The following is a 27,979-nucleotide window of genomic DNA, read 5'->3' as shown; positions in this document are numbered from 1 at the left end:
AACTTAAAGGCTAATGGTTAATTGGAATGCAGGATTTAATTTTTTTTGAGATAATATAATTACATCATTTCCCCCTTCCCTCTCCTCTCTCTAAACCCTCCCATATATTCATTCCTCCTTGCTGTCTTTCAAATTCATGGCCTCTTCTCATTGTTGTTACACATGTAACATATATCATTTTATATATGTATAAGTATGCATGTACCTAAATATAATATAATCTTCTCAGTCTGTATAATGTTATTTGCATGTATGCTTCCCGCGATTACCAATGGTAAACTCCAGGAATGACAATGTTCTTTGTGATTATTACAGTCAGACATCGGGTCTCTGATCTTAACATAGCACATATATGCATATGTACCTAAGTGTACATAGGGAGACTTGCTTATTCCTGTGGCTATGAGAAACCTTGTGACTCAAAACATGAGTCCTTATTCTGACATTTCGTTTCACTCTGGGGGCCCAGGCATTATGTCTTGGATCTCAGCCCTGCATTATAGTTGGGAACCCATTCACGGCCAGGTGTTTTTTTTAGCTTTTGCTGTGATCAGTTCAACATTTGATTGGCTCTGATAATTCTTGTGGATAAGATAAATCCTAATTACTGGATTGTGGTTAGAAAATGCTAGGAGGTAGACAGCCCCTACAAGGACTGTCTGCAATAACTTATGGTAAGTACCACTGCATATAGAAAACACGATAGGCTGTCTTGAAAATATTATTCTAAAAACACAATTCCCAAATTGTGTCGTCAGAATTTGTCATCTGTATATGCATTCTGTAAAGCATGTATTGTGCAATCTACAGATTTATCTCAGGAATGGGAACAGCGCTGAGACAACACTCATAGGCCTGGGAGATTGTATCCAGCTTCCGTCTGCTCTCAAACCTCTCCTCCCTGTTTCTGCTGGATATTTACCTCATCCCTCAGCCACAGGTGCCCAACTGATGAATCATGGCCTTTAAACAAGTTTAATACAGGGGTTGAAGTGTAGCTCAGTGCTAGAGCACCAGCCTAGCAAAGGCAAGGTCCTGAGTTTGATTCCCAGCATTGCAACAAAACAAAGAACATGTAGAAGTCAAAAGCTGGAGTTCTTTCCTAAACTAGGGATCAGTTTTGAAAAGGTGGCACCTGAAAAGACTGGGAAGAAAAAGTTCTAAGAAGTTGTTAGCATGAGATCTTTATCATCTTTTCCTGTGTCAATCACATTAAAATGCACTTCTTCTGCATGAATGAAAATACTTCTAATAACAACAGGAGTAAACAAATCTCCCTCTGTGCATGCATGTGCACACACTATGAACAAGTCCTGGTTACGGTCTACATGTACACTGACTTACAGAGCAAAAGTATTTGAGTTTAATGTTCTACCCCAACTAACGTCAATGACCTGTGGCCTCCTTCGCTTCGTAAGACGGTGACTTACCTGCTTAGGTATATGCAGACACACAAACTAATTTTGCAGTCTTCCTTCCCAGCTTCAAGCCCTGTTTATCCATTCTTGCCATTCTTTTTGTCTAGATAGTTTATCTTTCTTGTGTTGCTGCCCATCCTGAATATGGTACCACTGCTTTTTAGTTGTTAGTTCCTGGGGAGGAATGGAAAGAGATGGCCTGGCCCACAGGCCTGCTCCAGATGCAAAAAAAAAAAAAAAAAAAAAAAAAAGGCTTTGGCTCAAGGCCTTGACAGCAGTTCACAGATGCAGCCAAAGAGAGCCGACAGTGAGCATCTCCGGCACATTGGAAGGTAAAATTGGCTGTGGCTGAATGTTTATATGATGAAAAGCAGCACAACCTGGTAGCCCCTTCTGCATTGTTAAACTCCTTAGCAGAATGTCCCAGGAATGGGCCTCCTGTAACTCATGAAAAGGAAGTAGCTCACCTTTGCTACGGTGGCTGTGGTCTCAGAATATGACCATAGATCTAACTCCATCCCTTAAAGAGAGACCTGCACCTCTGGTGTGCCCTTGACTGGACTCATGTGAACAGCGTCTTCTTAAATCTACTCGGCCACTGGTACAGAGTGTGGAGGCTCCATTTGCACATAGCAAGAGTTAGCCAAGTTTCATTTGTTCATGTGTCTTTTTCTTTCCACTTCCAAAGATGCTTTAAAGATTTGCCATACATATATCTGGGCTAATTGGAAACAGCCACAAGTCTATCTTGGTTAGTCCACTAAGTTACAGAAACACCAGCAGAGCTGCAGAGGACATCATAGCAGGGATGGTCAGGCTTCTGTTAAAATGTTCAGTGCAATGAACTTCCCAATTAAAGAGGGCAATTTTCCTGCTTTGTATCCCCAGGTTTATGGGGCAGAAAAATATCCCGGCCTTTGAACTGCTCTCTTGAACACAGGCAGAGAGAATATGATGAACACTGATCAAATTCCAACAATCTTAAGGCACGAGAACTGAATGGAAAACATCTCAGGTTTTCCTAGGTATCATGGATTTAAAGAAACCTGCAGTTTATAATGAGCATTGTAGAAACCTGTCCAGAGCAGGGACTGCTACAAACGGAGTGTGTTCAGTTCCTTTTTGTTGTTGGAGGCAATTAGCCACGACCACAGAACACGGGGATTCCGGTGTACAGGCATCAATTACTGTCAAAGGCCTGGTGGATGTTAGAAAGGAGTAGCTCAACGTGAAGGAAAATAAGGTTCAAGTATCTAGATCACTTCTCGGTAAAAACAACTGGAAACCACCCTCCACTACTAGCAAAACAATTGCTAAGGCAGCAACTTAGAATTAAACAGAAGAGCAAGAAGTCGGGCAACTTAACATCAGGAACTGCCCCACATACCTACTGAACACACGGCAGTTGTTCAGCACCGAGTCTGCAGGCAAAGTAGCTGAGAAGCCATTTTCTGAGTGAGGCCAGGGCCATCAGGGAAACATGGTCACAGCGGGGGGTGGGGAGTGGTTTGCTTCTACTGTGCTCTGCAGGCACATCTAAGCATCTATTTTCTAGACAGACACTCACCACCTGGACGTTAAAAAGCTCCCAGAGGAAGAAAACGCTAGTTCTTGGCAGATCTCAAAGTCGTATGCAGATACAGATGCCACAGACACACAGGTTCTGTGTGCTGGGTCTTTTCCCATGTGCAGTGCCAGCTTATAGCTAACATTTAGATACAGACCTGTCAGGGCAGGGCTCTACAGCTTACCTAGAGGGAAGGGGTGAGGGCTGGTTCTGCTCACCAGAAGCTTGCCTGCCAGGGGGAGGCTAAGCAGGTCTGCAGAGCCTACACTGAGCAGCTACTCATAAACAGACCACCACGAATCCAGGGCCAGTTCGTGAAGAATGGACTCAGAAGGTACTACCAATGCCTATTCGCACCAAAGGGACAGGCATTTCTTACTGGACACAAATGGGAAAAGGTTGTGTGTGTGCTTTAGAAACCACTGAATCTGCCTGCTTTGGAAAAGTGACCTACAAAGGGGCAGGAAGTGAGTATGTGTTGCAATGTACTTTATGATCAGAGCATTCTCAGAGGGGCTTAGGCAATTTCAAGGGAAGCAAAACTCAGAATGAAAAATACTGTAGTACAAGATTATGGCCGAAAATACTGTATTTTTAACCAGTAAGATCATCGGGGCATTATACAACATTAGGTGTTCCTTTTTTTTTTTGAAAAACTAGTTCCCATCCCCAAACAATAGACAATACATGCATTTGAATGACATTTTAAGAACAGTAAATATGATTTTTTTTAAATACTGCAAGTTAAAAATGTTTTTGACAAACTCCCTAAGTACACAGATCTAGTCAGGTCTTCCTCATGAGGGTGGATGCAGAGTCTGGCCAGAGGCTTCAGTTAGAGTCCTTTGAGGAAATCTGCCAGAAACGTGTTTCAATGAAAGTGACCCAGACAGACTTAGTGTTTTTACTTCCTTTTCTAACCCTACAAACAGCTTGCTGAATGATCTTCCTCCCTGCGTTTTCTTCCTGACTACCGAAGCTTCTATGAAAGCCAGAATTCCTTTATCTAAGTAAGATCTGATTTTACCAAGTGGCTGTTTTTTTTAACATGTAAATGTATTCATCACTGGGTTCAGATTTTATGGCGTGATGGCGTCTCCGTGGTAGATATGGAAGGTGGGAGGACATATCTGAGCACCTTCTGTGCATCAGGTGTGCATGCATACTCTGGACCAATGGCTCTAGAGGCAAGGGTGCTATTGCAGGGTGGCAGAAGCGTGGGGATGGCAGGAAACAGTATTACTGCAAGGAAAACAGAGTGTAGACGTTCAGCAAGTTATCTGTGGAATGGCAGGTGTCTAGCTTCCCCAACCTTGGCCTAATCACACAGAACCAAGCCATTTGTTTTTCCCAATTTTCGAGAACCAAAATGGAATCCCAAAGACACAAGTGCCAGGACATCTCTTAACACTGCATATGCTGGAAGTGTGGGGGGACAGATAAACACACAGTGTTAGCTTCCATTTTTGTATGTCTTTCTAACCAAAGATTTCTCTTTGGAATAAAATATTAATGTATGCCCAACTAACCTTATTTGTATCAATTAAGATGCTGTTACTAACCACCGCTTAAGACCCTTACTTAATTTTAAGAAGAGCAGCAATATACATTACAATATTTGGGTACACTTTATTTTTATATGGGTTAACATTCTGCTATATTTCACTTCATTCGTTCTCTTGAGAAACTGAAAACAAAGGGGCTGGGGTCATCTGAGGGTCATCTGGGGTCATCTGAGGGTCTGAGTCTTGCGGTGTCTTGTTATGCAGCCCTTTCTTCCCATTATTATTTTTATTTTTTTTGCAAGTAATCAAGTCATTTTGACCCAAATCCAGCATAAACAGCTTTTCACCAATTCCTACTTAAGACAACTAAAATTTACAATCATGTGGCAGTATAAATTTTTAAATTACAATTCGTACAACTTGACAATCATTATAAGTCTGAAGTACAAAAAGTAAATTGCCCTTTGGCTGAATTACCTTTTAAAACGATTAGGCCTGCTAATGTAATCTAAACAAAACAAAACAAAACAAAACCCCGAGCCCCCAAGTTCCAGGGTGTTCTTTAAATATCTCTAAATATCGCTGTGGATGCCACCTCCAGTAAACAACACATGCAGGCTCCTAAGAATCTCCCAGCTACTCAGGACATTCAACAGAGCTCTTCCTACGGAAACAGTAAGGAAAACCCAACAGGCTCTGTAAGACTGACTGACTTTTGCATGGGCGTGTGTTTTCCCTTTGTTTCAGACATGAGGCACAGACTTCTGAATTTAAGCTCTGTAAGGCATAGTATAAACCTCCAATTTACAAATAGGAATTCTCTGTGGGTGGGAACTGCCGCATCACACACAAAAGGGAGACATCATCTGTAAACGGCACACTGGTGCTGAGTGACTCGGGAGACGGCTGCTTGCCTTGGGATGCTGAGGAAAGGTTTCTGTGGTCTGTGTTTTGCTTCTGAATAAGACATGCCCAAGTCACCAAAACACTCCTCACAAGCCTCCATTACCTAGAGCATCGACAACAGGAACGCTTGCAATCACAATAGAAGAGAAAGCATGAGTAAACTTTGTTTTTGTACAAAACTGAGAAGCCCTTCCCGCCCCTCACCCCTTCAATAAAACCCCAAACAAGAAACAACAACAAAATTATTTTTAGCTTCATTGACTAGTGTGGATACAATTAGGTGTCCAGGCATCACTGCAGCTAGGGTGATCAATGTTTTCCTTTCTCAAAAGAAGGGATCCTGTCATGCACCCCAGGATGTGCAGTGAGGCCACAGACTTCAACTCTGCACAGCAAGCTGCATCCTCAATTCATAAAGACGCCGTGGCCACCTCTCTCTGCCGTACTCAGCAGCTCTGAGCTGGATTATCAGCATGGTTCAACTACATCCACTACAGCTCTAATAGACAGAACAGCTCGGTTCCTTAGGACTGTTAACACTTATGATCCTGGGATGAGGTTTTCTCTGTACACTGCAGGCCATCAAATGTTACTTTTTTTTCTTTTTTGTCTTTTTTGTTTTTTTTTTGTTTTGTTTTTTGTTTTATTTGTTATTGTTTTTTTTTTTGTTTTTTTTTTTTTTTTTTTTTTTGCTGCACCAAATTTAAGGTTGCCCTTTCAGGCAAGCAGTGGTCTCTAGCTGATAAAACATTTCCTTAGTGGATCACAATAGCTTCTAAAACTGCCTTTCTAATAAAGGCCATCAGAGAGGTAATGCTAAACTGTGCATTTGCCAAATAAGAATATGAATCGTATAAAAGCTCATATTCCAACCCCAGGTCAAATGGCAAAAGGTCTACAAAGTTGGTCTCCGTGTTTGTATAAAAGCTCTGACGGATGTTGTATGTTTGCTATGAAATTACCTTTGGGTCTTAGGTCAGCACACCTCTACTCAGGAATGTGCAAATGATTTTAGACAGCACAATGCTAGTACCGCTCTGTACGATAGTAAGGGTTTTTTTTTTTTCTTCTTTTCTAAATGGAAAAAAATATCCCTAGTCAGAAATAAACTGACAAATTTACATTCTCCTCTCTTAAAAAAGTAAATAAAATAACATTATTCAAAATGTGAATTAGCTATAAGACATACAATACAATTACATAGATACATATCAATACAGCACATTCAATCTGCCAAAACATTAATGATTAAAAGCCAGTATGGATGTTGCAATATCAAGAGAGATGTATGTACAACGATCAGAGCATTTGTAATTGCACTGTACCTACAGGCAGTCTGTTAATTAAATTACAGGGGCTTTCTAGAGCAAGGGATAGAAAAGCCGGGGAGTAACACATGAGAACACTTGACTACAGTCAGCAGTTTCAGTGCTCATACAGTGAGCTGTTCCCTCTCCCAGCTTTGCTATTCAAGAAAGGTGATTTACATGGAAGTTGAGATTAGTGCCAAGCGCTAATGAGACCAGATCAGGCTAACTTCCCCGCAGCCTTAGAGTGCTCACCATCTATTTAAATCACATACTGACTGATGCAGGCTGCTTGACAGGCTCACTCATACATGCTCGGCACGGTTTGCATCTGCTGACAAATTGCACGTGGAGAATTCCAAACATCTCTCCTAGTATGATCGTCACAAAAATACATGCTTGACAGAACACTGAGCGGTGACTTTTGAATAAGTTCACAAATCTTCCTTAAGTTCAAGTGACCAATTCAAGATCCTGAAGGTGGTAAAGCCAGCTCACTATTTGCTCCCCAAATAAAAGGTTTCAGGATAATACTATCAACTAGTGTTCTTGGCAGATCCCCTCAAACTTAAAGAACATAAAGAGCTAATAAAACTAGTGCCAATAAAGAGATATAAGCAGAGCTCATGACAAACCACACAGGGTACTTTTCTACACTGCTCATCTGGACACTGGCACTGACATTGAGGGCAAAGAAAAGAACGGACCATGAGAAGGAGCAGTTCAGTTAGCAACTGTTTGGCAATGTGTGTTTCTGGTTCACACCCAGCTGTCGTCTCCCTCACTGTCTTAATGCTGACATTTTGAGACACTGGCTTTAACTGTTTAAATTCTTAATTTATTTTGCCTTATAAAAATCTGGCTTTGGCAACATATACCCATAATAAAAATTAATTTAAAATTATGGCCCAAACACAAAGGGAAATAGGAGCAAAGGACAGCTAGAAACAAACAGAAAATGAAGAAGCTACAAGAGGGCTCCGGCAGCAGTTGCTGGGGAATGTAGTGTCTGTTGGCGTATCATTTGGCATCTGTGGTTTAAAGAGAGGGTGAAAAACTAAAGAGAAATAAACGGAAGCAAGGAAGAGCGGAAGGACGCAGCACACAGACTGGAGAAGCAAGGACTTCTTCACAGCCTGTGCCCTCACACCCTGACTTCCATACATTTCTCTGAGCAATCCAGCTGTGGCTGAAAGTCTGCACCCAAAAGATATGACTCTTAACCGCCAATGGGCACCCACCGTCCTAGTCCAAGTGAGACAAGACAATATATATATTATACATATATATGTATGTATGCATGTATGTATGTATTGAAAAAGAAATACTAGATGTGATGTGCATCCAGAGATACATTTAAAACCATAGTAGTAATACATATGCTCCTGCCTTCAGCAGAACCACTGGTAAAGGACGCTGCTGTAAGGCGGCTTCAGCTGAATGACACTGTCCTGACCGTGTCATTCGAGAGAGAAACTGCCCAAGAGTGGAATTAGGGTAAAGGCCATGGTAATGAGGGAAAATAAAATCAGAAGGAAGGTATGGAACAGGAAGAAGAAAAATCAGCCTTGTTTTGGTCAACAGGAAAGGGAAGGAGGAAGAAGGAAAGGAACGGAAGAGAGAGAAGAGAGAGGGGGAGAGAGAATGAATGAATGACAGGAGTGCTTTTATACTGTGAGTGAATGACTGAAAATTTAAAATACGTCGAGTCGAGGTTTGCCTAAAAAAAGAGGAAGTGTGCTGGGACTGCACTTCAGCATCCGGTTTCCTCTGAAGAGTTTAAATAAAATCATAATATTTACTACGGCTCTGCGGACACGCTCACAGAGTCCAGGACGGCAATAAATTAGTATTATGCAAATTGTTTTCCACAGAAATACAGTCCCTCTTGTTTATCTTCAACAGCCCACAGGGAAGGGAAGAATGGGTTCTGGGAGGCACGGTTAGACCAGATTGTACTCCTTCAGGTTCAGCTGCAGGATGGTGTCCTTGACAGCAGCAAACACGAAGCGGATGTTCTCGGTGTCTGTGGCACACGTGAAGTGCGAGTAGATGATTTTGTCACTGTCGGGGTTCAGGTCCACGAACATCTTCAGGATGAATTCTCGAGCTGCCTGGGCATCTCTCTGGGGTCCTGTTTGCCAAGAAAGGGGAGAAGCAAAGTGTGACCCACATTTGCCTATCTGCTCAATCAGCATGTATCGTGTCATGCCTATGAGGACTCATCTGATTTCCAGAGCTTTGCCAAGTTCACTGTGTGACATATGCACTAGTTTGCATTATCGTATGCTTGCATGGTTGTTTCTCATGCTTCATACATTGTCCCACGATAGCTTTATTTGAATACATTGGTCATGGTTGCTTTTAAATGTCAAGTTGCCATGATCTAGAATCACCTGAGAAGGGAATGTCAGTTGAGGGATTATCTAAATCAGGTTTGCCTGTGGCTATGTCTGTGGAGGACTGGATGTAAGGAGACCCAGTCCATTGTTAGGGGCACCATCCCCTGTAGGGACAGAGGTCCTAAGCGATACACAACAGGGAAAAGCTAGGTGCAGCAAGTGAGGATGCACTCATCCTCTTTGCCCTTGTCATGGATGCCATGTGACTATCTGCTTGAGCTCCTGCCTTGACTCCCCCCCACAGATGAACTGTAACCTGGGACTTGGAAGCTAGGCAACCACTTTTCTCCCTGAAGTTGCTTCTTGTTGGGGTATTTTTCTTAGCTATAGAAATGAATCTAAAACACCTTCGTCCTTGTTTGCTTTCTACTGTGGTGATGAACATCAAGATCACAGCAACCCAGGGAGGAAAGGGTTTATTTCATTTATAGTCCATTATGATTGGTGGTCAGGAGGCAGGAAGGAGGGAAGGAAGTGAAGCAGAAGCCGTGGAGGAGTGCTGCTTACCACCCCATTCCTCATGGCTCACTCAGCCTTCTTTCCTAAACAGCTCAAGGCCACCTGCCTGGGGTGTCACTGTCCACAGTGTGGTGGGCCCTATATCAATCACTGATCAAGAAAAGGTTCCTCACACTTACCTATGGTCAATTCTGATTGTCTCAATTGAGGGCCTTTTTTAAAGATGACCCTAGCATTAGTTAAGCTGACAAGAAACTAACCAACACTTTTACAATAATTCTGTAGTGGATTCTTAGGTACAGCCCCAACACAGAAGCAGTAAAAGAAAAAGAACCTTATCAAAATAAAAATCCCTTTTGCTGTCAAAGTACATTAGGAAGTGAAAAATACATACAATTCATATGTGATAAGGATATAGAACCTAGAATATATAAAGATTATATAACCTGGACAAAAGGTGTGAACAGAGCTTTGCAAAGGAAGATACACACATAACCAGTGTGCGTACAAGACCTTAACTCTGATACTTCCTCTTCTAGGGAAATGTCCAGTAAAATCATGAAGCAGTCTTTCCATCTGCTAGCTGGCCTGGATATCATTTAAAAAGGGGAAAATAAATCTTGGCAACAGGTCAGGTGTGCAGCTGTCTGCCACTGGTCCATGCACAATGGTATACCCTCTGTGGGAAACAGCTCATTGGTACCCCAAGACGCTAAGATAAAATTCCCACACAACCTAGCAAGTCAACTAGTAGGAGGGTGTTCTCCAAATGAATTGAAAGGAGGGCCTTTCGCAGGTGAATGGACAGTGCCATTCCTCACAATACTTATAGGTAGAAGTGATTCAACTGAATTGGATAAGCCAATAAGACATAAGACATGGAAGTGATAATAGAAGGAATACCAAGCACGAACCTTGGAAATACTATTCTTAAATCAACTTGCCAGACACAGACAAATACTGTGCAACTTGACTTCTAGGCTAAGGAGACAGAAAGGGGAGCAAAGAAAGGGACAGTGTGTGAAGGGAATGGGCAATGTGTGCTATTGCTTAGCTAGAGGGGTGGGGACATTGCCAATAGCTGCAGTGTCATACATGTCATTAACGTCATGAGGTTACGTACTTGAATTAATATTTAAATGTTCTGTATAATATTTTAGTGTGACATGCCCTGAGCCATTACTAATTGTGTACAGGGTCAATCACAGTCACATCTCAATCAATCAGTTTAATGCTTAAACAGATTTTGGCAAGTGTGAGTTTAAAACTTCTAAATTACTAACATCAAAACACCATCATCTTACAGATACTGAGCGCTGTGCCACTGCATGCCTGTTTCTCTCCAAGGCTGCAAGCTGGTTCCATACAGTGAAAGGACATGTCACTTCCTCCCCCTGGGAGGACCTCCTAGATTCACAATGTGGGTTTGCTCAATGCAAAGGAACACTGCTGAGGCCTAAGTACCAATGCTAAGGACCTTCATCCCGAGTCTCAGGCAGACAACCTGAGAACTTTCAGATGAAGCCTATTACAGATTGGAGCTCACACTACATCTCACACTGTTAGAAGCTGCAAGGAAGAGCTAGGAAGCCCAGAGTCTTCTCATTTGCACAAGTATTAACAGGAGTGCTTTGGGTCGGTGACCAAGGCCGTTACATACATGAAACAGTGTTCTGTCCTTAGCAGTGTACTACGTTAAGTGACTGGGTCTACAGCAGCAAAAACCACTTAAAATGGGGAACTGGCAGGATGTAAGGAGCCTGTCATTTTTTTTTTTTTAAACTATTATTCTTATTCTGTTTGGGAAGGAAAAGGCACCAACTTTTTTTTTCTTCTGTTTAGTTTGTAAAATATCGGAAATAGAGTCAGGTTCACTGAAGTGCACTCGCAGGGTGCTGTTTTAACCATATATTATGCAATTTGAACACATCTCAGCAGGCCCAGAATTCCAAGGTCTCTAGGAACAATTCTGCAGTTCAAATCTATATGAACTTAGTAATTTCTCTTCCTGAAGAGAAACAGAGATGGCATTCATCTGCTTATGACCCCGAAAGGAAGACATGCACATCTGTGAAAATGGTAATACTCTACGTAAGCTTATTATCAAGTTAACACTCCAGTGTACTGAAGGCTTTCTCAGTCTTAGCTCGTCCTCCAAGGCCTTTGGATCTCATAACATGACAACTTAGCTTTCCAAGAACAACAAAATCATCACCTTTGTTAACTTAGCTGTGGCCATATATCCTTTGGACATTATATGTCCATTGAAGAAAGTCAACGGTAAAAATCATCTTCAAATTCCAAAACACTTCCAATAAGCTCCCTTTGGAAGGAAACCATTTGTAGTTGTAAGGGTTCAGGACGATACTACAGAAAAGCGGCAATCCTGAAAAGACCTGTCCCAGAAACCCTTGGAATGCTGTGTAGCCAGCCATCATGTGGCAGTAGGGGAGCAGCTAGGCTCAGGGACTTCTACTCTGTGGCTGCAAAATGCTATCTGGCTGTATCTTAGCAGGAAAACAGGGGGGCTCCAGTGCTACTGCTGTGTATGGTGCAGTCACTTCCTATCCACTGTGCACTGACTCTCACCGCTCTGGAGAGAAATGAGGTCTGCCTTCTGGGTGTTAAGAGCATGGACGCCTGTATGAGGCAGCTGGTTCTGGCTCCTGTTCTCGGACCATGTGCTTACAGGACCGGCCTGCTATGGGGGTGGGGGAGAGGAGGTAGACCATATACAGTCATTTCCTTCCACAGTTTTCTTAGTAACACCGAGGCATTTACTATTTGCTCCTAGGTGAGAGAAGATAGAAGGAGAAAAGAGAGGTTGCTGTCTAGGTTTAGACAGGATTTGTTCTTTTAAAACAGCCAGGCAAACAGAAAACGTGCTTGGAAAGATGTGACGTGCAGCTGCGTACGCATTGTACACATGCATTTGAGATGCAAATTACAGCTGTAAAGCATGCGACTTTCCCTTCCTGAGCCAGCACTGCGCCTAATGCATACAGAGCAAAAAGGGCACTTAAATCTTCATGAAAAAGCTACAAAGCCAAGTGACCCTTAATCTCCAATGACAAAACTGCTATGTCACAGATATCTAGATCTCCTTTGTTGATGAGGTCCCTTTGTAGAAGTCACTTCTGCTGTTACATTCACCCTGTAAGCACTTTGGGATTTGGCCCTACTCTGTGACAGGTGCTATGCTAAGTCATTTACAACCTGATCGGTCCTCATGAATGCAGGAAGAAATTAGGCAGAGCTAAATTGTTCCAGGTAATACTGTCAGTAAGAAGCAGCATCTGGAGGTCCTCATTCATGCTGTCTAGACCAGGGCTTGGTCAACTCTGCGAAAGGCCAGAGACTAAGCATCTCAGGCTGTTCAGATGACTTAATGTCTGTCAACACCACTCACTTCTGAGGAGGTGGGGACAACACAGGCCTAAGGAAAGTGGTTGCAATGATTCTTCCACTGGATGTCAACAGCAGGAGGCAGCCTCTGGTATGGTCTGCCCATGGCTTGTCTATGCTTTACAAAGCAAAGGCCTTCTGGGACTGCTGGGAGGCTGGATGTGGATACAATTAGTCAACAACTCTTCCTTAGCATGGTGATGTCCTGATGTTTAGAACTGCACAGCACAGCTAGGAGATCTGTTTTCTAATGGTGAGAGTAGTGCAAGGCCAAGTTCAAGAGGGCGCTGCACACCCTAGGCTGCAGCACCAGTACTTAGCGAGCAGCTGTCATCCCTGAGGATGGGACTTCCTTCTCACTTAGTCAAACCTAACTCGGCCATCATGCCCAGCCTCCTGCTAGTGAGGTTCCCCTAAAGTACATGATGCCTGGATATTCAAGTACCACACTAACGTCACAATTGTTTTCTAACTGCCCTGTAAAGCGGCTCTCATAGCTATGGCTTAAAGGGCTAGGACAATCAAGTGACTCTAAACGTAACTGCAGGCAGAAAGGGCCTATAGAAGACTCTGACCTTCAGGGTATGTGGTGGTTTGAATGAACACATCCTTCAAAGGCTGGGATATTTCAACACTTGGTCCGGGTTGGTGGTGCTATCTAGGTAAGCTTAAGAGTTGTGACTTCCTGTGGGAAGTGAGTTACTGGGGTGGGCTTTGGACTTTACAGTATTGACCCACATCTGGTTCTTTCTGCTCTGGCATGTGTTTTAAAGACACGACCTTTCAGTGTCTTCTCTCTGGCCATGATGTGCTTTTTCCCCTCTGAAACTGTAAGTCCAAGTAAATGCTACCTTCTCTAAGTTCCTTGGTCATGGTCATGAGTTCATTATACCTTCTTCAGAGGCGAGTTCCAAAACTGGAAAGGCAGAGGTAGGTAACAAAATGAAAGGGAGGGAAATTGGAAATTACAATTGCTGATAGAAAAATCTAGTGAATTATTCCTTCTCTGAGCTGGTTATTCTGAAACATCAGAGAACTTGTTGCTCCCCCATAACTGGTAACATTAGCTAAGGCTAACGATTTAAAATGTTTTATGTCATTACAAGTCAAGGAACAGTAATTTCTATTCTAGCATACCTATCCTCATGGACACTGTGACTCCAGGCACTGCGCTGTGCTGCTTACCCTCCCCCACACCCCTCTCAGGGCTCTGGGGACTGTACCATGATTCCTCCTGTCCTAGTGTTAACAGCACAAGTCTTTCTTAGCTGTGAGGCTGGCAAAGGGTGGCCACTTACCATCATATTCTGGGAAGTAGTCGACTAGGTGGGAATACATAATTTTCTCCTCTAGAAGATCTTTCTTGTTTAAGAACAGAATAACAGAGGAGTTCTGGAACCAGGGATATGTGATAATTGTTCTAAAGAGTGCTTTGCTCTCCTCCATTCGGTTCTGAGGAAAAAGAAAATCAGAAATACAGGAGTGAATTACTGATGATACAATTGGTGAACTGGCTGCTTTCTTGGTCCAGTCCATCTTCTATGTGCTTCTGTCTTTTAAAGTTGAGTTGTCAGGATTTATATGCAAATGCTCCCCAACACTCAACATCTGTTTTCATTATGCCAGCTCTCAGAACGGCAAGCAGAAGAGAATAGCAATGAGAATACCTGCTGAAATAACTTCTTAGGTTTGAAAAGAAAGTAACCAGGGTCTAGATGATGAGGCTGTATCTGACACACTGTAATAAATTTCCACCAAAAATATCCATTCATAACCAAACACTAAAACACAAAGCCAGGCTTCACTTTAAATTTTCTAAGCTATTATTTGGAGCTTCACTATGCCTTAAACATTCAAATCAAAGTTACTTAGTTGCTTCTAAGCATATGCGGGATATGGCGACACTGATGTATGTAATGTATGTGCACACATACACATTCCTGAGTCAGCTGGTACCCGGGGTCACCACTGCTCTTTAGTGACTCTTTCTCCATGCTGTATGCACACCTGCACAGCTATGAGTAAAACAAACTAACAACCTTGGGATAAAAATCTAGCCTTTGTTTGTTTTAAAGACGTAGTCTCACTGTGTAGCCCTGGCTAGGCTGGAAGTTACTAAGTAGGCTCTCTTGGCCTTGAACTCTATCTGCTTCTGCTTCCCTGGTGTTGGACTTAAAGCTGTGCATCACCCTGCCTGGCAAAAAAATATAGTATTTCTTCCTCAGCACTTTTAAGTGTGCTTTCCTAGGGCAAGACTTTCAAGTTTAGTTGTGACAGAAACCCAGGTGGTTTCTGGAGAAATTCATCGAGCATGTTTCCATACATGCTAATGGTTCACTGATGTTTACCTAAGATTGTGTGATGCTAATGGAGGGCTCGTTTGAGTCAAGTCATTCCTCATACTCATCAGCAATAGAGCAGAGAGCCTTGCAACTTCTTCCTCAGCCAGCTGCTGCTTTTACAGCGGTGTGTGTGTGTGTGTGTGTGTGTGTGTGTGTGTGTGTGAGAGAGAGAGAGAGAGAGAGAGAGAGAGAGAGAGAGAGAGAGAGAGAGACCTGGGAGAAAGTCCCATACCCAGTCTGCAGGAGGGCTGCCGGGACACTCTTTCCAGCCCAGCTCTGGGTCCCTGCAATGACGGCTTAAAGCTGCCACTCTACTCAGGCCTATTGCTGGCAGGCCGCTCTGATGGCAGAGCCTGCTCAGGAATAGGTCCTGCTGAAGCTCATGGGGAAGGGGTGCTGTTTGTGATGAATTCAGGTTTGAGCAGTGGGGAGGGTGGCCCTTGGCAACAGGCAACAGGAAGGAGGACTATCCCAGTTCACCTTTACAAAAAGGAACAGTGATAGCTCTATTCTTTCTCTCTTTATTCCTCGAGAAAAATTTCTATACACCTGATCCCCAGAAGAAGAGTATTTACAAAGCAACATGCTCTGCCCTGAAGCAGACGTAAATCTTAGGAGCACTACCTATGGTTTCACAAGCCGTGCTCACAAGGCAGCACAAGTGCAAACTCGGCAAACAATTTATAATTGACTCTGCTCAGACAGCCACCTTGGGGAGGCATGCAGCGCTTCTTTTTGGTAGTTCGTAAGGACAGGTGGGTTCGAGGAGAAATAAAGTGTGAGCGATGCTGACAGCACCAAGTTTCTGCTCACTCTGAGGACGAAGCAGCTTGGGAGGGGGAATGGCACACTCTCACAGCCTCTTCTTAGGTTTTTAATAGAAAATGCCCAAGAGGATCAAAGAGGACACAGTAAGGCTCTACTGTGCCAGGCAGAATTCTGCATTAACTAGTTGAAGTGGCCTCCACATAACCCAAGGAGCCTTTCTATTGCTTTTCACTCAGCTAGTACTTCTGAGCCCAGTCGTGCAGCTTTGAATGCTGGAATGGGTCAGAAGATATGGAAGCCACCTTCTAGGGTGGGGTGTACCTGGTCTTTCTTCCTTTTGGGACCACACAGAAAGGTCACATGCTAGACCATAGGTGTCTAGATTCTAAGAAGCCACCATGTAGACATGGAAAAAAGTTTCCCAGCCCACTCAGCTGCAAGTGTTTACTCCTACTCTGGCCCTGTCTGTCTGTCATTGCAGCAGGATAGTATGAGTAGAAATCTCAGTCCTTGTTTGAGCCCTCCTTAAGGCCACAGGAGAGTTCTCACCCCTCATCATCCCTCTAACTGTACTGCTTTGTAATGCAGTTTCCTGATACACAACTGGCTAATGCTAGCCACAAGCTAAACAAAGTACCAGTCCTAGCCTGACATTCACAGCTTGACATGGCCTGACTAGTCAATCTGAGCCTCTTCATAAATGTCCTCCATGCAGAGATCCTCGTTACTGCAGCACACAGGTGTGACTGCACTTTGTTGACCCACTGACGCATAGGGGCTCCAACTCCTAATCCTTCAGGTCCATGTTAAGTGGCTTTCCCCACAACATCCTTCTCTGGGTCCTCCAGCCCCTTCTGTCCGTACTACTGTGCTGGTGACACAGCCCCTGTCTGGAACTGAGGACAACTATACTACGGCAGGACTCACAGCTTACACAAGCTCCAGAATCTGAAGGGGCTGTGCTCTGAGTGCACTATTCCCCAGGGCCTCTGACTCCAGGAACCTGTTTGGGGTACAGAGGTCCTTTCTTCCTTATCTGCACTGTATACTGGGGGCAAGGATGGTGCAAACATGGTAGGCTCTATGAAGAACACACATCTCTAAGGCTGTGACTGTAGCCTGCATGGCTCCAACAGTGGGGGTTCTGTGAGACCACTCAGGTGCAGCACATCAAAGTCCGCCTTTTGTCTTAGATGCAAACGTTCTTCTTATTCAGGAAAAGGCCAGGCTATGTTCACAGGGTCCTAGTCCCCTTGAAAGGTGTTTTCTGTAGGCTGGAGTCTATCCACATCTACATCAAAGTTACTAAAGGGCCTAACCCAATGGCATCTCGTATCTGTCCACTGTAGCTCTGCTGCTCATGGGCAAAGGCTGCACTTTCCTATTTGTCATCAACCTGCTGGTGCCTCCATGTTCAACTGCATACAACAGCCCCACCACCCTGCTCAGCTGTGCATCATGCACAGACCTTCTGGGCACTGCAGTCTCTCTACCTGAGAAACCAGATGACCGGAATCCGGGATCTTAGCTTTGTTGTGTGTCTGTGTGTGTCTCTTTTCTTTATTCCCTTGCTGTCCCAGTCAGGCCAAGACTGTACAAGAATGTGGCATAAGTCACCTGACTGCCTCCTTGATATTTTGCCCATTTTAGTAGCTTGATAAATCATATTGAATTAGAGTTCATATAAATTCTAAAATAGTGCTTGTACATACAAGTTGCTGACGAAAACAAACGTGTAGAAAATTAGATCCCTTCATGCCTGAGGGCTAACAGTCATCTGTGGATTGTTTACAGCTGTGGTCCACTGTTAGCAGCAAGAGAAACCTAAATGAAGCATCTAGGATATAGTGATGCCCCACACTATCTGGAAACCACAGAGGCTAAGTGGTCCAAAGTGTCACTTCCTGATGCCAGAAACACATGGATGTGACCATTTCTTGTCCTTTCCATTAGAAAAGAACACTCTAAACCAGGTCAGACAGACAAGCAGATGCACAGACAGAATGCACACAGGAGGATGCTCATGAAGCAGACTGCTCAGTAAAAGGCTAAAACAGTTTACAATGCTTTACGGAATTCATTAACCCTGACCTTCAGAGGTTAGGACATTCACCAGCCACGCTTACACTCATTGCCTGCATGATTGCGGGTGTCCTACATGAACTGCACATGACAGAAATACCACACAAGGTACCATTTTCAACCTGTGCCATTCTATTTAGGAAACTAGGGGTGGGGGGAGTCATCAAAAGAAGAGAATTTTATGCTTTGAAAATCCAAGACAACTTCTCAACCATCAGCCCTGACTTCTAACTGCTACCATAGACTTCATTATTTCTTTTCATATATACCAAAGTACATCTGGTAAATTTTTAAAATACTATTTTAAAATACAATGAGAATTTCATACAATGTATTTGGATTATATTCACCCTCTATTTCTTCTCTGATTCCTTCCAGATTCACCTGTATTTCTCTATGTGATCCCCAACAACTCTGTGTTTTTTTGTTTTTAATAATCCAGAAAGTCCAGTTTGTGCTGCCCATGAACTTAGGGTGTGACCATCTCTTCCAGTAGCAGTGGGCCTACTGGAACCAAAGTTTTCAGGAAAACCAACAAGGTTTACTATTTTAAAAGAGTAAAATCAAATTATTTACTTCCTCTTCACTGCTGTATGTAATAGCTCATGATAATGTAAAATCTGAAGCAAGATCATTATCATCTGCAGCACATCAGTGAATCATTTTAAAACTCCATTCTCCAACAAGAAGCCATGAGGACGTCCCTTAGGTGTTTGTTCATTTCAATCTCTGTCTACTAGAAGGCAATAACTCAAAAGACAGTTTAAAGGCCCATATGCAACCTGCACGAGAAATCTCGTGTGCATTTCTTTCCTCCCTTGATTATTAAGGATAAATCTTGGCTGTGTTTGTCACTGCATCTCCAGAAGAGCTATACTGTCGAGGGTTGGGATGGGGCAGGAAGATGTCCAGGAATTCCTAAGAATCTGTGGTGTTGCTGTGGCACTGCTACAGGGCCAGGACTAGGAGCTGGGTCTCAGTTTTCATGTTTCTCCTAGAGTTTGTGAATACAGAAAGAGACATAGTACCTCCCCGTGATCCAGTCACATAGGCAGTCATAATACTGGGGAAAAACCTACCATGTTACCCTCTTCGTCAGGCCATTTCCTTACTTTAAATACCTGGCTCAGAAGGGGCCAGGAAATTCTTCCACTATCTACATTCACATGCTTATCTCCCCAGGATCCAAACTCCAGGCACACCTGACTCAGAGCTGGAAAGTCACCCAGACCTTACCACTTTGCCCAGGCAGAGAAAGGATGCTTCTGAGACTCTCCACATGTTAAAGTCGTTATGTTCGAAATCTCAGAAATTGCCCAACCCCTAACTCAGACAAAACCAAAACATGACATTAGTGAAGAAATAAGGGCAAGAAATAATTACTTCCTTAGCCACTACCCTTCTGCTACCCAAATCAGAAAAGAGGGGTAAAAGGACAGGAACACCAAATCCAGCTGGGCACACATGGTTTCCTTGATGATTTTCCTAGTCTTTGCAAATCTTTGCAAGCAACTATTTGAGATCAAATAAGGTGTGCTCTCCAGGCCTGAAGACAGCTCTAGAGAGTTTTCATATGATAGCTCTGTACCTGTATCAGCACGTTCTGCCCAGGATGTGTGGAGAGGCAAAGGCATGGAACACATTTCCCTATTACCCCCAAGGGCTAAGGTTTTAAGTAGAGATGAGGTCACAGACAGAGCTGTGAGCTGTGGTAAAGCCAGGGTAGAGCAGAAGCAAATCAGGGTAGGAGGGAAGGAGGAAGGGGCTGGAGAGACAGAGAGGTCAAAGAGAGACAGAGGGGAGCAGAAGGACACACAGAAGGAACTAAACAAACACGTGACTTTCTCTGGTGCAGATGTACAGTACTAGAGCTGAGACCAACACCAACCACTTCCTTTACTAATTTCCGGCATTCTAGTTCAGTCATGTGACCAAACAACAGCCTCTTTTCAAAGTCTGTCTTCCAACACAAGCACACATCCAGCCTCTTAAGAGGACAGGTCAGCCTATCTTTAACTCCTACACGAAGATCCTCTTTTCTCACAGCATTCTTTACTGGAGCGCAGTAACTCCAGATCTTTAACATTCCATGCACACATGCTATTGATTTAAGTCGATGATCTTCCTCCTATTTATCCTGTTTTCCCTCCATGGTTGGTATTCATCAGGGGAGGTTGTTGCCAATTCCATTCTCTCTAAAATAATTGTGTTTCATAATTCAAACAAGTGTCCCCCACTACCTTTGAAATACTCTTCTGTCATGTTTCAGAGTTAAATCCTGTGTACTATCTTATCAGTTGTCTTCCCTCCACTACACATGCAGGAGCCTGCGAGTCCCCTGACCAGTATTGGGTGCTTCTTTTATTTTAAGTTTAGTGATGACCAGGGTGTTCTATCAAGGTATCTATCAAGCCTCTGAGCTGATAGCTACAGTTTGTTTCCAGGAGCACTAATGGGGAAAGTTATACATTTCACACCATGAAGATGTATTGTCAGAACAAAATCTTATTCAGCATTCCAACCTATCTGAAATTCTTTGTGTGTCCATTCACATAAGAGATACTTCACCAAGTATCTGCAGACGCTGCTCTGAGCCAGTCATTAAAGAACCGAAGCAGCAACTATGGACCTGAACAGTGTGGCCACCTGAAGGGGTGGACTCCAATCTTCAAGGGCACTGGACCATTAGTACTGACTCTGTCAAGAGACCACAAACTGATTTGGCTAAAAAGTATCTGCTGCTATTTTATCCTAAGAGTGGCTCTTAATCTGTGGGTTGCAACCTCTTTGGGTGTTGACCAAGAGGGTTTGCATATCAGATATCCTGATTTATGATATGATTCATAACAGAAAAATTATAATAACAAAAATAACCTTATGGTTGGGGATTGCTACCACATGAGTGACTGCATTAAACATGGTACAGCATTAGGAAGGTTGAGAACCACTGTCTTAGATGGTGGTTCACTTGCTGAAGTCCACCTCTGTATCTCTTTACTACATTTAGATGGACTCACACTGAAACAAACTCAAAATAGACAAGGAAGAAAATATAGATTTCTGGAGAGCTCAGTGATTTTTCTTTTCTTTGGACATGAGGCAGACAAAATGAGTTCTCCCAGCTAGTGACATACTCTGACGACAGCCAACCCCACTGGAATTGTGCTGAATAACAAGCAGGAAATGATAGAGTGGTAAATTGAAATTGAAATCAATGACTATTGAACTCCAAGAGCAGCTCTCCAAGCTCTTGATTAGGACTACCAAGCAGCTTCTGCCAGAGATAAACCAGCTCCCATGCCCCACGCATGTGCGAACGTGCTCATCGCACCGCTCCCCCAGGACTCCCATCCATCCCTTCCAGTCCTCTTCCTGTGGAAGTAAACCCGGTGTGTAACGCCAGAGCAGATGACAGAGGACAGATGACATGCGCAGTGAAAAAGCAGCAACACACCGTGCAACAGACTGGCTCACCCACAGTCCTCTCTCTTCGTGAACTGTCCGCTGACTTCTGTGGGTTTTGCTCTTTTTGTATGCAAGTTTGCATTCCTAGTATGCTGAAATCATCTTATTTTTCCTATTAATTTGCCATTTTGCACATTAGGTATTAAATTATTTAGAGAAGACTTAAAATAATATTGAAGCACCTCACCTCAGTATTGCTATGCATCTCTAACTGGAAAGCAGCCCCACTTTATTGTTAAACTTTGTTTCCTAACGGGTCACTCTCAAAGTCAGCTCAGATTCCTCTCCTAGCCACCACAGACTGTGATAGACTGCACAGTGTAATCCATGCACAGGCGCTGTCAGCCAGGAGCACAGTGCCCCAAGTACGGCTTCATTGCTTTGTCTTTCTTCTGATTCTATGTGTGATGAACAGTAACTAGGCCAAACTGAGACTTTGCATAAAGGGAGACAGAAAGAGGCTTTGGGAATATGAAGACAAAGGATCACAAAGAACAGGCTTCATCCAGAAACTCTGGGTACCCTGAAAAGGACATAGACAACCAATCATATAAATATCAGAACTTCAGACTGAACCTGACATACTTTTTACATTCCTGGCCTTCTGGCATGGGGCAGTCTAAGTCAGGGAAAATAAGGATGAAATAGCTGGACAGTATGTTTTATTGTCTCAAAATGCTTTTATGGGTAGGTCATGATTCAGGAATGTGACTGGCTGGATCTTTGGCTAACAGGATGGGGTGATATTAGTGGGGTGAGAATTTGGCTTGCCTGTGTCCAAAGAGATAATCTTAAGAATTCATATGGGTGACATCTTCATGTGCATGCACATTTCTGTGTGTGAATGTGGGTATACAACAGAGGTCAGAGGACAACCTTGGGGGAGTCAGTCATTGCCTGGAGGGTTCTCCTTTCTCTGCCTCCCATCTCTACAAGAGTACAGAGAAGACAGGCGGGAACTGCCTCGTGTGGCTTTATGTGGGTTCTGGCATTTGAACTCCCACATGCTGGGCAGTAAGTGCCTTATCTACTGAGCTTCTGAGGCTCTGAATAACAGTTTTGGACCCTGCTCACTGGGGTAACACTGGACCACACTCCTCCATCATCTTGAGGTTTTCATTCACTCTACCTCTCTTGCTCTTCCTTCTACCTTCCACAGACTGCAGGCATATGGCTAATTTCCACTAGCATCAGACGGTCAGTAAAAAAACGATGAATAAGGAATGAGGGTAAGTTTGGCATTTGGCAAGGTTCAGGGGTGCTGATGAACAGATCAAACAAGAACGCCAGAGAGGAAGGCGGAATAACTTGTTGGCTTCTGAGGGTTTTCGTAAGAACACATAACACATGCCAATATATGAGCCCTTAAATGAGCCTGGCGTGTTATATTCCCAAGGTTATACTTCTGAACAATAGTGACTTGATACAATGGGATCTATACTGTTATGGGTGGGGTTGGACTTGTCCTGGGGGGCCATAAACCACTATCCCTTGTTATATACATAACAGCATGGAATTTCCTTTTGAAAGATTTATTTATTTTTGTTACATATATGGCCATTTTGCTTAAGTGTATATCTGCAGTGCTTGGGGGAGTCAGAAGATTGGGTCAGATCCTCTGGAACTGGGGTTATGGAGAGCTGTAAACTGCTATACGGGTACTGGGAACTGAACCTCAGGCTTCCCCTAGAGCAGCCAGTGCTGTGGACTGTGGAGCAATCTCTCCAGCCTGAACAAAGAGCAGTGAATGTTCACACTAATTTTCCAAGGTGAAGAGACTGACAAAAGAACAAGGTAAGAAATAAATCTTGGGCCAAAGAATTGGCTTAGTGGGCAATAAGCTTGCTGTTAAGCCTGACATTTTTGATTGGACCCCAAGAATCCACATGAAGGAAGGAGGAAAATGACTGACAAGCTGTCCTCTGACCTCCACACGCTTGCAGTGATCCACACAAACATGATAAATAAACACGTGGTGAAGAAAGGAATATGTTTAGTAGGAAAGTTTTTAAATCACTGGCAACATTAATTTGGGATTATTTACTAACCATTCATACTTCAGAGATTTATAATGTGTAACAGAGCACAAGCAGATAGAAAAGGCATGTGCACCCATGTCACAGGCGTGTACACATACATGTCAGAGGCAAATAGAAAAGGCATGTGTACACATGTCACAGGCAGATAGGAAAGTCGTGTGCACACATGTCACAGGCAGATAGAAAAGGCATGTGCACACATGTCACAGGCAGATAGAAAAGGCATGTGCACACATGTCACAGGCAGATAGAAAAGGCATGTGCACACATGTCACAGGCAGATAGGAAAGTCGTGTGCACATGTCACAAAGTCTTTAGGCTTTAACTTCACTGTCTTCTACTTTAGAAATCTTCCCTAGAGTTTCTAATTTTCTTTTTCTTTGAAGGAAAAAAGGTACCTATATTCTTTAAGGATAAGAGTTTTAAATCATCTGTTTAATCCTTAATCTCAATGTACTGTATTCAGTATTCACTTAACATGTTGTGCACATGTTAAAAAAACGTTTCCAGTTGTTATAACCCATACAGGTGGCATTAAAATCAATAAAATTATTGTGAGTTAGTCTTTATATAAAGATGAAGACATAATTTTCATGCTGCCTGAAGCTACTTTTAAAATGTCACTCACGGCTGGGGAGATGACAGGGTGGGGAAAGTGCCTGCCGTGTATTTGTGAAGACCCGAGTTCCAAGTTCCCAGAAACCACGGAAAGCTCGGTGCGCTTGTATGCTCTGTAACTGCAGCATTCTTACCATTGCTGAGCATGCGTGCATGTATGACACAGCCTTCTTAGTTAATGAGCAACTGACTACTCGTAATCCATGTGTGGACTCACTCTGTCCACATTTAACCTCCCTATTTTTCCGTATCACCTGCCAAAATGAAGGGGCCCCAGGGAAATAACACCACACAAGCCACTTAGCCCTGGTCCAGTGTACTGGTGGTACTGGGTGAACCGAGAATGGAGTCCTACAGTGCCCACTGACCGGTAGGTTCCAGTGACTTGTTCTGCCTGTCCTCCCTCAGCTGTATTCTGACAGCACCCAAAGTCCTGGCATCACTAGTCACACACTTGCCACTTGTTTAAAAAGTCAGTGTCTTTAACGTCACTCACATGCAGTCTTATCTGAAAATTCTACAGTTTCACTATTTTCTGTATTATCAAACACTGAGAAGCAGTGTGCATTTTCTTCTAACTCCAGCATAACATGTAATGTCCACATGATAGTAATTAATATGGAAGGTGGAAAACATATCACAAACTTTATGAGAAACTACCCTTGGATCAAAAAAAAAAAAAAAATCAAATATGCCCACAAATTATAAAGTGTTAATTTTAAAAGTTTAAATATTTTTTCCAGAGTTGCTTTTATTAACATGAGAAAAATTTACTCACTGATTTTTTTTTCAAATTTTTAAATAGAATAGTTTTTTCTAAAACACGTGCAAAGGGGCCTTATTATTAAATTGGGCAGTCGAACAAAACAAAACAAAACACAACAGAAAGCTACAAGGGAATATAAGTCTCAAAATAAAAACATTACATCAAAAAGGATAGGATCTAATTGTGAGCTCAATTCAGGAAAGGGGTCAAATGAATTTTAACGCTGATGAAATGAGGGTTCAGGACGGCAGCTTGTGAGGTGGACTTAGGTCTGAAATGACATGGCTTCAAAGTCAGTGCTGTTTTCTTTCCCCTACTTAGCTATGGTGACAATATCAACCCTTAAGGGATTAAGAAATGTTATCGTTCCAAATGTGAGAGGCAAGTGCAGCCCTGAGTGAACCGGTGTTGAGGCCTCAGCTCCAGTCTCGTGGCTGAACCTTTCCTGGTGAAGTCGGAAAGATAGCAAAGCTTCCTCTAGTCCAAGTGAGTATGTTGATGCTGTGTTCAGAAAACGACCACTGTGGCTTCCTTCCCCAGTTAAGGCTCTGCTCCAGCCCCAGCTCCTACCTAGGTTAGCTAAACCTCCTCCTTGTTCAGGTGTATAGAATAACCCTGCCTTCTTGTTCAAGTGCACACAATAACATGCTGAGTTTCTGAGGGCTGTGACTTCTCCAGCCAGAGCCCTGATCACCGGTTCAGGACATCTGTGTGCCTGTGTTTGTCTTTACGTCCTTGCTATCCCCATCAAGTCCCTGAGGCTGTGCAAGAGCTCTGCACAGTCTATTCATGCTAATGAGCATGCCGAAGGTTGTATGGAACAGACACATGGGACAGTGAGAGGCGCTTAGGAGAGCTTGGCTGTTAACCAGGCAGTCCTGTCTGTCTGTCTGTCTCAGTTTCCTGACTAAGAGTCCCACCCCACCTTTCTATAAGATGAAAGAGAATCCCGTGACAGAAATACTAGTAAGAGTATCTTCAGCCATTTTTTAAACAGAATATTTCAGTACTCACCATTTCACTGAAAGTTGCATTTACTGCGATTGAAGTGGCATCATTTTCTAAAGCTGTCATTTCTAGGGACTGACAATCTTAAATCCCAGGCAATGAAAACCTCGTTTCACTCAATGGCTTAGGCTTTCCTAAAATGACCTGGCTGTGTTGACAGACTCACCACTGTCCTGAGAAATGGATAGCCATCTTAATGCTCACTCCCCCAGGTAGCTTTTAAGGCAGAGAGGAAAGCTTTGGAGAGCCTTATTCCTAAATATGCTCTGCAGTAAATGTGAGGCATGAACTGCTTCCCATTAAAACATCCAGAGGAGATGATGGGAGTGAGCCTCAAAGGATGGATGGGGTGTTACACCCCAGGGATGCCTGGTACAGACTCCCTTTCTGGGTAATGGAGCACCTTTGAAGTAAACAGATGTTAAACGTTTAGTACATCCTTAGGATTATATTTTCCATTGTTTAGGGATCTTCCAGGAAGGTACCAAGATCTGTGGATGCTTGAAACTATATAAATGCAGCAATTGTCTGTCTTCCTTTTTAAATTTTTTTTTTTATATAGAATAGAGTTTATTCAGGGCATGGGGAGGGGAGTTAAGAGAGTAGGAGGGGCAGAGAAAGGAGGGGTGGGGTGGGGGGGTAAGGAAGTAGAGAGGGGGTAAGGGAATGGGGAGACAGGGAGAGCAGAAGTGAGAACAAGAGCAAGAGAGAACAAGAGGTGTGCAATAGTTTTCATGCAACCTGCACATCCACATATTTTAAATAGTCCCTAGAGCAACTGTACCAGGAAACACAATATAAATCTCGGTGAGGGGTCACTGAGGGAACAGCAGCAAGAGCAGGCTTGTTTGCCAAGACCCCTCCTTACCAAGTATTTCCCATATGTGCTGGGTGAATGTGGATAAGAAACCTGGGTAGAAGGCTCAACTTACTTACATAAAGTTATGACAAATGATAGCTTTCTCTTGTCACTGGGACAAGTCTTCCAGGTCATCAGCTGTTGGAGTATCTGTACTTCACACATATATATTAACATTTCTCTAAAATAGTGTTTTCCAAACTACTGGTTATGGTAAAAATATAATTTATACAGAGACATACTGGCACACAGATGAAATTTGTTTCCCAGTATGGCACATACTCTATTCTACTCGATTTCACTGTGTTCCCCACAGACATGCCAGTCTTCTGTATTGAAATCCTTATTAAGCTGCCCGTACGCCGGGGATGATGTGGATGACTTTAATCCTGGTACTTAGAAGGCTGAAGCAGGGGAACTGAGTCAATCTAGGCTATAAAGCAAGCCCACACTATAAAACCAAACACAGGTTTTATTACAAGGCTCTGGGTTCAATTCCTAGCAGGATAAGAATAACAGAAATAAATTTGGCAATTCTTTCTTATTTATCTGTTTAAAAAGATTCTCTCTCAAGAACCTCAATCACACTGACTCTTATATTTATTATAAGACTAGCTGAAATATGGATTTGATACACAACTTTTAAAGATATAAAATACAAAACCCAACAAACCTGTTTCTGCCCTGAAGTTTTAATCCAGGTACACTTTAACACACAGTAAGGAAAGTTAAGTGTACAGAGGGCTTTGTGATTAGAACACAGCTCAGTAGTCATCTGCACGCTACCACCTTTATGTAAAGAAGCTATGACTCGGTCAAGGTCATTTCCAAGAGGGCATACAAAAACTGACCCCATCACCCTCACTCTACCCGGAAATGTCTGTATTTTTCTCTGATTGTCTTTATCTACCTTTCTTAAAGTTTTCACAGTCATCAAGGTGGAAAAACAACGCATCCCTCCTCTGAAATCATGGCTGTGACAGCCTCAGAACATTAAACTCCATGCAGTTTCTTGGAATGTAAGTTAATTCTCTTACTTATGTCTTCCAACACCCAAGCACTG

At 43.1% G+C, this 27,979-nt stretch overlaps 1 protein-coding gene across 1 annotated transcript in view; it reads right to left on the bottom strand.

Moving 5' to 3' along the window:
- Positions 1-3,556: 3,556 nt before the first annotated feature.
- Positions 3,557-27,979, bottom strand: part of Gnaq (G protein subunit alpha q) — a 241,284-nt gene continuing 216,861 nt past the window's right edge. The window contains exons 6-7 of the mRNA XM_032891682.1: positions 14,268-14,421; positions 3,557-8,837 (exon numbers count right to left, since the gene is read on the bottom strand). Coding sequence (XP_032747573.1) covers positions 8,647-8,837; positions 14,268-14,421 — 345 coding nt within the window. The 3' untranslated portion in view covers positions 3,557-8,646. The remainder of the gene's footprint in view (positions 8,838-14,267; positions 14,422-27,979) is intronic.

This window comes from Rattus rattus, chromosome 2, assembly GCF_011064425.1.
Source record: "Rattus rattus isolate New Zealand chromosome 2, Rrattus_CSIRO_v1, whole genome shotgun sequence".
Taxonomy (NCBI): Eukaryota; Metazoa; Chordata; class Mammalia; order Rodentia; family Muridae; genus Rattus; species Rattus rattus.
This window is presented reverse-complemented; position numbering and strand designations above follow the sequence as displayed.